Genomic DNA, 12,167 nt, shown 5'->3' with positions numbered 1-12,167 from the left:
ACTTTCCCTTCTTAATTTCTTAAGAATTTAGTTGAGGTGCATGCCAAATATAGTAATGTGGTTCATGTTAATGAAGACTGCAGATCTCAAAGCTGGCCTACAGCTACCACTTGGCAATTCCTTTAAAGACATGAGCATGCTTGCCTATAATACATTCATTCATTATATATTAAAAAAATGTTTCCTAAAGCACAAGGAAACCAAGTTCAGATAATTAAAAGAGAGTAAATAATGAAATCTATCATTTCTAGGACATTGAATGGACATAAAGTAAACCTAAAGTGTCGTGGGTAAATTAATGAACCATCAAGTATGCAAAACTTCCAGTCAAGGGAAACAAATGAATTTAGGTCATGCTGCTAGTCTTCAAATTTCTGTCTTTCATTAGTGGACATCTTTACATTTGATAAACTACAAATGTTATATACATTAGTTAATACTGGAAAAATTCTGGTAGCACCTTTAACAATGAAAATGAAAACTTTTTTATTTTTATTATTTTGTGTTACTGGGGATGGAACCCAGGGGCATTCCACTTCCAAGCAACACCCCAGCATTATTTTTTATTTTGAAACAGGGTTTCACTAAGTTGCAAAGGGCTTCACTAAGTAGCTGAGGCTGACTGGGAACCTGGGATTCTGCTGTCTCAGCTTCCCAAGTACTGGGATTACAAGCATGTACCACCATGCCAGGCTAAAAATAAAAAAAATTAAACAAATCTGGCAGTAAGGTAGGCAGTGAATAAATTTAGTAAAATACGAAGGGGGAAGTGTGTCCTTGGGGAGAGACATGTGTTCCAGAGCACTGAAGGAGTAACCATGCCAAGCCATGAAAGGCTTTCTTCACTGGGGACACACTTACATCACTCTGCAGATCGTAGGCTTTTCTGGCTTGGATCACGTCATTCTGGTCGGGAAAGCAAGACCACTGGTGCAGGTACTGACGGTAGTCCACATTGCTAGCTAATGCCTGGCCTTCTTTGGCAGCATTGATGGACACCATGTCTACCGGGATGGAAATCTTGGCCTTGTGGTCGTTGTAGGCTTTTTTGTACAGCCTGTCATTCTGCATCTTCAACACATTTGCTGCCCAAACCAGTTTTGGGTCTTCCTTGGCATTGCGGCATCCAATGTAATGGCCTTTCTGCTTCTCGTATGCAGTCTTGTACAGATACTGGTAGATGTGAACAGAAAGGAGAGTGGTTTTTCCAAAGTCACTTTTTCTAGAGAGCCCATTCAAAATAATTTCACCTCACTTAGATTGCTTTCATTTTAGATACTTTAAAAAAATGTTCATGCTATAAGCTTTATAATTCTTACTATATTAGGTTGTTTTCTATATGTGTATGTTTGAAAATAGTGTGAGCACCTTTAGGGCAAGAACTGAGCTTTTGGGTGCTTTCTCAGGTCATCTTATCCAGCATTCCCCAGACTTTATTGTTTGCCACAAACAAGTGCAACCTGCATTACATATTATCTTAAATCAAATTAATTATTCATTTAAATAAATTTATTTTAAACCTTCTTCTAAAATTTATAACCCTAACAAAAGGGAGGATAATTGATATTTTTCCAGTACATGGTAAAACAATCATGTAGCTATTTTAAAAATATTGCTCATAAACTGCATACAATTATCTTAGGAACCACCAACAGTATGCATGAGATTCTTTGAGTACCTACAGAATTTTTGTATCCATTAAAAATAAGAATTGCAGAACCAAGCATAGATGCAAGAGACCAAGTTGTTGTACAAGTTGTACCAGAATTTGGAATTTTAAAACAATATACCACTACTACTATCTTGCATTCTAAGTTAAACTCCCTGTATAACACGGTTAGTGTTGGCTAAGGCCAGGCAAGGAAGAGATCTTACATCACTGGCAATGTCTCTGGAAGCCTTGGCATGCTGGATCCCAATGGCATCTGCTCGTAAGTCATAGCCTGTCATCTTGACATCTTCCCAAGCTTGCTGGTATTGTTTCTGAAAACAGAGATTGCAATGCCACAGTCAGTCTGAAGAGGGAGCTACTGAACTATTATAATGGATGTATTCAAGACTAGCTATTAACAGTTCTCTGAACATGAATCTCTCCTTAAGATTTAGAATATAGGAGAGTTTCATACTAAATTGAGTTTAAGTAGATTTTTAATGGAATTTAGTAAAGGTCTCCCAACAATTTTTTTAAAAGACAGAAATTTGGGCGACAATAAATAATGTAAAAATTAGAAAAACTATATACATTTGTTGGCTTTTAAAAGGGAAAAAAAAGCAATGACAGCTCACTTAAAAGGAAAACTGAATACCATTATACATGTATCTAAATCATGTATTTTTTTCGGTACTGGGGATGGAACCCAGGAACATTCTACCTCCAAGCTATACCCCCAGCCCAATTTTTGAAACAGGGTCTCACTGAGTTACAAAAGGCCTCACTAAGTAGCTGAGGCTGACCACAAACTGTGATCCTCCTGTCTCAGCCTCCCAAATGCTGGGATTACAAGTGTGCACCACCACACCTGACTAAATCATGTACATACATGTATTTTTATACATGTATATAAAACATGTTTATAGAAAACATGTATACATGTTTTATATTGCTGGATGTGGTGGCACAGGCTTATAATCCATACCCGAGAAGCTGAGACAGGAGGAACTCAGGTTCAAGAACAGCCTCAGCAATTTAGTATGACTCTCAACAACCTAGCAAGACCCTGTTTCAAAATAAAAAAATTAAACCAGACTGTGTGTATAGTTTGAAAGCGAGTACCCAAAAAAGTTTTAAATTGTGTTTCTTGAGAAATCATTGCCTTTTCCCTTCTGACAAAGATACATACATCTCTGCATCATAAACACACACACAGACCTACATAGCTACTTATCATTAGCTTATTTATTTATTTATTTTTGCAGGTCTGGAGATGGAACTCGGGGGCATTTGACCTCTGAGCTACACCCCCTGTCCTATTTTTTATTCCTTTTTGAAACAGGGTCTCACTAAGTTGCAGAGGACCTCACTAAGTATCTGAGGCTGTCGGCAAACCATGATCCTCCGGTCTCAGCCTCCCAAATGCTGGGATTACCAGCGTGCACCACCACGTCTGGTTAAATTTTTTTTTTTTTTTTTTTTTGGTGGTACTGGGGACAGAACCCAGAGGTTTTCTACCTCCGGGCTATACTCCCAGACCTATTTTTATATTTTTATTTGGAAACAGGGTCTCACTAAGTTGCTGAGAGCCTCACTAAGTAGCTGAGGCTGGCTTCGAACCTGTGCGATCCTCCTGTGTCAGCCTCCCAAGCGCAGGGATTACAGGCGTGCGCCACCACGCCCAGCCTTATCATTAGCTTAAAAACAGAAAATAAATGAAATGGCGGGGAAATGTCTTTTTGCCAAACTCTCTTTGGAATATACTGACAAGAGTTGTGGTGGGCAGAGAGCGCACTCTGGAGCTGGTGAGTGTGCGGGTCTTACGTTGCTAATCTGGATAGCATTGAGTTTGGACTGCAGCATCAGTGGGGTGTCAGCTGGTACGTTCACATTAGCCTTCTCTTTGTCCCAGGCATCGCGATACCGGGGCTGGTGAAAAGAGAAAAATGATATGTTTGATTAGTAAGTAAATCAGTCGTCACATGCATAAAGTATTAAATAAAATTAAAACAACCTTTGGATGTTTCTTGATATAAATGCCGATCATTTTTGCCTTCATTTTGTGTGTGTTTTTAAATGCCATAGAAACTCCGAGAATACATTCATAGGTGACACAATATCAATTTAAATGAGTCAGAATTATGGTATGGTAAGTGTAGTGTTATTCTTTTTCATTTATTCACATCTAATTATCTGGCAGGCAAGTCCACCTTGCAGAGAACTGATTTATCTCCACAATGCTAATCAGGACCTTGCTTTCTTAGCCCAAATAACTATCTTAATATGTACTTTTGAGGTTAAGCGTAAACATCCCAGGCTACATTGTCTTTGAATAGTCATAAAAAGGTGGCAATTTTGTGATTATGGAATTATTAAGTGGTGAGTCTATATTATAGTTTAGCTCTCCATATGTAATCAAAGTGTATATCAGAGTCTGGGCACACGTGTGTGTTGGCTAAACATATATCAAGACAAATGAAATACAAAGACAGCTAACTGGTTAACAGCATGAAAATCCATCTGGATACCTCCGTTCAAGACCTTAGTGCTGAGATTGGCAGTGAAAAGTTCACATGTAGAAATTTTCTTGAGATCTCTTCAGTTTGCCTGAAAATGCCCTCCCCCAGCCCCTGCCACAGCTCACCTCACTGATCTGCAGAGCGTTAGTCTTTGCCAGGACCACTTCTGGTGTATCGACAATGCTGGTGAATTTGAGGGCCTCAGGTCCAATACGGTACAACCGTTCATTCAAGAGGTTCTGAGCATTCTTCACCCTCATCACTTCCACGGAACCCTCTGTCAACCATCCAATACCCTTCATCCACTCCAGGTCTGATTTGTATACATTCTAGGGGGAAGAAAGAAACACACAGTTGGAAGAATCAAATTCAGCCACAGAATTTGATGCCTGTACTCAACTCAGCTGGGTGTCTAGTCTATGAAATCTAAGGATAATAATAAATGTTAATATTTGGGTGTTATGTCTCTGTCACCTATCTTTCTGGGAAGTTCACAGGAATTAGAACAGGGCTCACAAATAGCATTGGTGGAATGATAGACAACAGGGATACATAATTTTGTTTATATTCTAGGTTGATCTTCAGTGCTCGCTTGAAGTTAGCCTTTTATGTATCACTGAGAAAAACATCTATAGGAATTTTAGAAGAGACAATCTTTAGATGTATGTGTAGTGAGGGAAAATACAGACCTATATCTATATTTATCTCTCTCTGTATCAGATCAACTTGAAATCTAATATTTCCTTATGCTTTCATCTATTTCTGAAATATAGATATTTGATCATGTAAAGGTAATGGATCAGAATAGCTGGGATTGAAATTTTCTGCCTAATTACCTAGAGTAACTAGGCAGTAATTAGAGACTGGTTTTCATCTTGGTAAATAAGGTCCAGCTTTCATAAAAATGAATCCTTCAGCCGGGCGTGGTGGTGCACTCTGGTAATCCCCATGCTTTAGAGACTGAGACAGGAAAGTTGCACAGGTTCGAAGCCAGCCTCAGCTACTTAGTGAGGTTCTCAGGAACTTGATGAGACTCTGTTTCCAAATAAAATAAAAAATAGGTCTGGGGGTATAGCCCGGAGGTAGAAAGCCTCTGGGTTCTATACCCAGTACCACAAAAAGAAAAAAAGAAAAGAAAAGAAAAGAAATAAAAAGAATCCTTCATAAAATAGAAAGAAAGTGGTGTACGCTTGTAATCCCAGCATTTAGGAGACTGAGATGGAAGGATTGCGGTTCGAGGACAGCCTCAACTACTACTTAGTGAGGTCCTTTGGAACTCAGTGAGACCCTGTTTCAAAATAAAGAATAAAAAATAGGGCTGGGGGTGTCTCAAAAGTAGAATGCCCTTGGGTTCTATCCCTAGTACTCACCCCCAAAAAGAGAAAGAATTTGGAAAAATAAATCCTCTACTAATACGAACTGTATAGAATACTTTTGGTTCTATTAAGATTACTATTTAGATTATGCCTATGGAGAATACACTGTGATTGAACACACAAACACACATCTCCCTAGAGTCTTGGGATCATATACGCACATCACTCTGCAGTTCGTAGGCTTTCTTAGCCTGGATCACATCATTCTGATCTGGCAGACATGTCCACTGGTGCAGATAATTGCGATAATCCACATCGCTAACCAGGACCTGGCATTTCTTGGCTTGAACAATTGACATCATGTCCAAGGGTGTATTGTAAATTCCTTTAGACTTCTCATAAGCTTTCTTGTATTCTCTGTCACTCTGGATCTTGGCAGCATGTATAGACCACACCAACTTGGGGTCATCCTGGAGACTGCGGAAACCCACATGGTGGCCTAGCTGCTTCCGGTAGCCTTCTTTGTATTTGTACTAAAGTTATGGGGGGGGGGAAGCAGATAAAAACATACGAAAGTTGTTTATTAAGAGGATTTTTTCTTTAAGTAATTCACAATATTTTCTTAACCTAAATGTCAATTATCTTAACACTAGCAGTTATTACATGTTTTAGTTTGCTTTAAAGAATTTAGGATTATTTTAAGTAGTTCCTTAGAGGAAATAAGTAAATTAGGAAGGAAATAGTATGGTGAATGAGAATATTTATAAAATAGCTGTCATAGTTTGTATTTGAATGCCCTTCATAAGTTCACCTGTTAAAGGTTTGGCCCCCGGTGTAGCAATGTTCAGAGGTGAACACTGGGGAAGTGATTGGATCATGAGACCCGGTAATCTCACCAATGGATTTGCTCACTGATGAATTCCGAGCTAAATGGATTATTGGGAGGCAGTGGAAATAGGAGGTGGGACCTAGTCGAAGTAGCTGATTAGTGGCAATTACAATCAGTTAATTCTCACAATGTCTCTATGAGATAGATACCATTATCATTCCATATATCAGATGGAAGAAATAAGTAAAGTGAGGGTAACCAAGGTTGCCCAGCAAATGAAGCATAAGATTAGATGGTCTCCTGAAAGTACTGAAGGTGCCTCAAGTAGGGAAAAGTCAAAAGGTGACAATAAAAGGTCCGTAGACCAGAGTTTCCATCAGATGAGCAATTTACTAGAGGAAGATGGTATCCTTCCCCATGCCCCTTCATTGTACAACACAGAAAAATTTGAACAGAAGAGAGAGAGAGAAAATAGGCATTAAGGAAGTTATTCTGAACCAGATGTAGTTATTGGTAATTAGAGATAAAAATGAGAAATATGAAGGAGGGTATAGCTGGATACATGAGATAAAAAAGAAAGAGGAACTCAGCAAAAGGAAATAAGGTGGCTTAAAATTTTAGAGTGGAGAATATGGAGAGGCTTGAAAAGATAATCATTTTGACTACTCTGCATAAGCACTAGTATAAAATCTTTAACATAAAATGTGATTTAAGTCTTAAGACTTATATGAAACTACCATCTATTATTTATATTGTGGAGAATGTCAGAAATATTGAGGGATAAAATCACATTGTACTGATTTCAATTTTCCCCCCAAAATTTCAATTCTTTCCCCCAAATTTCATAAGGATCCTTTATAATATTTTGTTTCTACTTAGAAAAAATACATAAGTGATTTATATATGTACCCATTTCAGCCCATTTTAATATTTGTTGGTAGAGAAAATCTCTAACCCCCCCCCTTCTTACAGAACGGAAAACCTCCAAGAAAAGAGAAGGTAGTTACCTCACTGGCAATTTCTCTCGAGGCTTTGGCATGCGTGATTTCAATGGCATCTGCTCTTAGGTCATAGCCTTTCTGCTTGGCCTCATTCCAATCTTTTTGGTAGAGTTTCTTTGGGGGGAAAAGATAGGTTTGTTTACAAGAACTAAAAATAAGCAAATATCAAGAGAACTATGATATAAATCATAAGTCATTAGTGATGTATAGATGGCAGCATAAGAAAAAAAGAAAAAACACTCATTTCTGAGTTCTTTTGTTGTTGGATATTTGCTTTGTAGACTATAGGAAACTTTTAATAAAAAATTTAAAGCTAAGCTCTATTAAATGTTTGAATATTTATGCTCATCACACTGTGGGATGCACTTGAAAATATTCTACCACAGAGTACATGGAAACTAAAAGTCAGCAGTGAAGCCACAGAACCGTCATCAAGGTAGCAGGTAAGACTGGGTATGATATTTTCTCTTAATTTTGTCCTTTAACTTGTAGGAGATTTCTGCTAATATCATATAAATCCTGTACTTCAGATGTGATTAAACGTTATCTTTTGGCCGGGCGTTGTGGCGCACGCTTGTAATCCCTGCACTTGGGAGGCGGAGACAGGAGGATCACTCAGTTTCAAAGCCCCTCTCTGGCTTAAGAGACCCCTGTTTCCAAATAAAATATAAAAATAGGTCTGGGAGTGTAGCCTGGAGGTAGAAGGGTTCCATCCCCAGTACTACCAAAAGTAAAAAAGTTATCTTTTGGCTTTCAGATATCTTTGAAATGTCAAAAAAGAAAGCCCTGGATCAATCAAAACATCTAAAATGATAATAGACACTATTGAGAGTCAAGAGGCACTTGACTAAAGTTCCATTATTCCCAATGAATATATAAGGAACTGAACAATAGATACTGAACATAGGAAGATTTATTTATTTATTTATTTATTTATTTATTTATTTATTTATTTATTTATTATTTAGAGGCACTGGGGATGGAACTCAGGGGCATTCTACCTCCAAACTAAACCCTCAGCCCCTACTTTTATTCTTTATTTTGAAACAAGGTCTCACAAAGTTGCAGAAGGCTTCACTAAATATCTGAGGCTTTCCACTGAACCTTGATCCTCCTGTCTCAGCCTCTCAAGTACTGGGATTACCAACTTGTGCCACCACACCCAGCGTAAGAAGACAGTTTTAAAGTTGCAACTAAAACATCAATAGGAGTCAGGGAACCCAACTTCTGCAATCTAGGCACACAGCCAAATAACTAAGCTAACATTTTAAAGATAGAATTTTCATTCATTTCCTTTGAGTAAGATAACTAAAGAAAAAAATCTAGCACTGAAAGCCTAGTCTCCCTGAGGCTGGCCTTGAACCTGTAATCCTCCTGTCTCAGCTTCCCAAGTACTGGGATTAGACGTGTGTACCACAACACTCAGCTCCAAAAAGGCTTTTACAGTCCATATTTATGCCTCTTACATTGCTGATTTGCAAGGCATTGATTTGGGCCTGCAGCATAACTGGGGTATCTGAAGGAACGCTGATGTTGGTTTTATCTTTATTCCAGGCTTCTTGATACAGCCTCTGTGAAGAGAAGATAAATATTCCATTAATTTTGTGATAGAGAATGCATATCTGAAACACTAAGACTTAGCAAAACATTAAGACTAAACAAAAATCTTTCTGTACATGTTTATGGTGATCAATTTAATGTGTGTGCTTGTTTAGGCAATGGGAAAAAGATATTTGGTCAAATGTTTTCTGAATGTACGTCTATGATAATTTTCAGATGTTAGTACCATTAATATCAGCAGACTTAGAGTAAAGCAGAGAGAGCACCCTCCCTGATGCAGGTAGGCCTCCTCAGCCAATCAGCTGACGGCCTTGATAGTCCAGCCTCCCCAGGCAAGAAGAAATTCTCCCAGAAAACTGCTTTTGAGCTGAACTGCAGCTTGACCTGGGTCTTCAACCTGCTGGCCTGAAGGTCTTGGAATTGCCAACCTGCACAATTGCAGGAGCCCATTCCTTAAAGTCTCAACCTCATCCTGCCCTGTCTATCTGTACACACACACACACACACACACACACACACACACACACACCAATTTGTTTTCTTTCTTTCTTTCTTTTTTTTTTTTTTAGTAGTGGGGATTGAACCAGGGGAATAGCTGTATCCTCAGCCTTTTATTTTTTTCTTATTTTGAAACAGGACCTCACTAAGTTGTTGAAGCTGGCCTCAAACATGTGCTCCTCCTGTCTCAGAGTCCCAAGTACTGAAATTACAGGTGTGTGTCACCACACATGGCTATACACACATGTTCTAATTGATCTGTTTTTTTTAGGGTATCCTGACTTATACAACATTATGGTATCTGTTATATAGTATTACATGCCTTAATATTAATAAGAATTAAATAGGATCTTATTTCCCTGGAGGGGATGGGATATTTTTCATTTTAGTGCTTCAAAATATGTGTGTGGGAGGGGAAGGAATGCTGTACTGGTCAGAGCTCCATTGTGCAGTGTCTTCACTAAACCATTCAAGAGACTCACAGATTGCTCCTGTTGTTTAATTCTCCAAAGAGAGTGGTCTAACTTGCTCAATTTTGCCACCGTTATCTGAAGACAGGATCTAGACCAATGAAAACCTGGGAGTAAGATGGTTCTTACCTCACTCATTTGCAGAGAATTGGTTTTTGCCAAGACAATTTCTGGAGTGTCGACAATGCAGGTGAATTTCAAGGCTTCCCGTGGCGTCCTGTAGAGTCGCTCATTCACAAGGTCCTGAGCACCCTTCACCCTGGTCATTTCTACGGAGCCTTCTGGCATCCAGCCAATGCCACGCAGCCACTCCAGGTCAGCTTTATACACACTCTGCAAGGATGTTAGACAGAAACGGTGTTCCAAATGTTAGATGTATCACCTCTTAGCTAAAAAATAATGTACGGGGTTGAGGGGAAGATGAGCACAGGAGATGGTGGTTCTAGAAAAGTAAGATCTAAGATCTTATGGTTTTGAAATATTGGCAACAAAAGTAACATGTAAAAGCAAAGTTATTTATACTAGCCACAAATAATAAAGAACATGAGTAAATCTCATGATATAATTGCTTGATATTTAAAAAATTTTAAAGGAAAATTTTGTTGGATCTTATTCCATTTCAATCCTGTAATGACTGATTCAATGAAATACTGTTTAGTGTATTTGGCAAAACAGTGCCAATTATTTTTAAAACATTTAGATGCTTTATATTTGGTTGAAATATATTTTCATTGTCAGAAATCACAAATGACATAAAGAAAATGGTTTGGAATCAAGGCCAGAAATAAAGGACATGATCCCTGTAGAACTCTTCATCTCTATATTTTGCTTCCTTATAATTCCCAAATGTGGGTTTTGTATCAAATAATATAAATGGTCCTACCCCCCCCCCCAACTCCAGGTGACACAGTGCACAGCCTGTGAGGCTGTTTGCAGAGCAGTGAAGAATTAATGAATCTGTCTCCCCATTCCCTCTTTCTCACAGTTCTTTTTACATACATCACTCTGCAGTTCATAGGCCTTCTTTGCTTGGATAATGTCGTTTTGATCAGGTAAACACGTCCAGTTATGCAGGTAGTTGCGATAATCAACATCGCTGACAAGAGTCTGACATTTCTTGGCCAGCAAGATGCCCAACATGTCCACTGGGCTGGAGAACTTGGTCTTCCACTTCTGGAAGTCCTTCTTGTACTCCCTTTCACTGCTAATCTTTCCCGCATGCATGGCACACATAATCCTGGGATCATCTTCAATGCTCTGGGCTCCAATGTGGTGGCCTTTCTGTTTCTCATATGCTTCTTTGTATTTGTACTAAAATGCCAGAAACACAGGTTTAGAAGTCCAGTTTTAGGGCCATGTGCATGATGACAATTACAGAAAACTTGAAATGGACAAGAATTTTATATCTCAAACATTTGGACATCTCTGAGCAATTTAATGCTAACCTTTTATACTATCATAAAAAAAACTAATTACATATCTTCATTTAGTGGGACCTTTCCCTGTGGAAACTAACTACAGTTCCAAATGTATTTTTCTTCTCTGTTCTGGAAAGGTGGGAAGCAAAAGTGGGGGGATATGTGAGAAAATAATTTAAAAGTGTGGCCATCGGCCACACTGTGGGTTGTTCATTGCTATGGAGACTGAGGCGTTAGATGGGTGGTACTCACGTCACTAGCAATGTCTCTGGAGGCCTTGGCACTTTTGATGGAAATCGCATCTTCTCTCAGATCATAGTCCTTCATCTTTGATTCATCCCATCCTTTGGTATAAAGTTTCTAGATGGAGGGTGAAAATAGCAGAAAATACAAATGTTTAAAAAAGTTAACAGGACAATTTTAGGTAAGACACTGTTAAGGTGGATAAAGCATTGTAATAAAGGCTTAAACAACTGTCAGGAGATTGATTACTTACTCGGCTGATATTGACAGAATTGCTCTTGGCCAGCAGGATTTCTGGGGTGTCCGGCATCACATGGATGGAGGCTTTGTCAGCATCCCATGCTTCTGTGTATAAATGCTGTGGGAGTCAGGGAGGGGCACAACCTTCTGTTAGTGCCAGTAACATTACAGCTACTATCAAATTAAACCACATCTAACTATAAAAAAGACCCTTTTAAAGTCATTAGGAGGTAAGAGAAACAAAAGATAGTGGAGAGTCAAACAGCAATATTTAAATAGCTACACAATGGTTTTACAGCTAATACAGCACAATATAATAATCTCATTATGAGTTCTTTTCATACAGTAAATCACAAAATTACTCTTAGGACATCCAAAATTAGCTTTGTTATAGAGCTATGAAATAGTAGAAATTCCTAGAT

The 12,167-nt window shown here is 38.5% G+C and overlaps 1 protein-coding gene across 2 annotated transcripts in view; it reads right to left on the bottom strand.

The window, feature by feature from the left end:
* The window catches only part of NEB (nebulin), a gene marked incomplete at both ends in the record, with an annotated part of 222,697 nt that overhangs the window by 90,119 nt on the left and 120,411 nt on the right, over window positions 1–12,167 (bottom strand). For both annotated transcript variants that reach the window (XM_080719851.1, XM_080719850.1), the window contains 11 exons: window positions 862–1,173; window positions 1,876–1,983; window positions 3,476–3,580; window positions 4,296–4,499; window positions 5,708–6,019; window positions 7,323–7,430; window positions 8,783–8,887; window positions 9,974–10,177; window positions 10,844–11,155; window positions 11,515–11,622; window positions 11,759–11,863. In XM_080719851.1, the coding sequence (XP_080575977.1) occupies window positions 862–1,173; window positions 1,876–1,983; window positions 3,476–3,580; window positions 4,296–4,499; window positions 5,708–6,019; window positions 7,323–7,430; window positions 8,783–8,887; window positions 9,974–10,177; window positions 10,844–11,155; window positions 11,515–11,622; window positions 11,759–11,863 (1,983 nt within the window). The remainder of the gene's footprint in view (window positions 1–861; window positions 1,174–1,875; window positions 1,984–3,475; window positions 3,581–4,295; window positions 4,500–5,707; window positions 6,020–7,322; window positions 7,431–8,782; window positions 8,888–9,973; window positions 10,178–10,843; window positions 11,156–11,514; window positions 11,623–11,758; window positions 11,864–12,167) is intronic.

The sequence above is a fragment of the Muscardinus avellanarius genome (assembly GCF_963383645.1).
Source record: "Muscardinus avellanarius genome assembly, chromosome: 2".
Classification (NCBI taxonomy): Eukaryota; Metazoa; Chordata; class Mammalia; order Rodentia; family Gliridae; genus Muscardinus; species Muscardinus avellanarius.
This window is presented reverse-complemented; position numbering and strand designations above follow the sequence as displayed.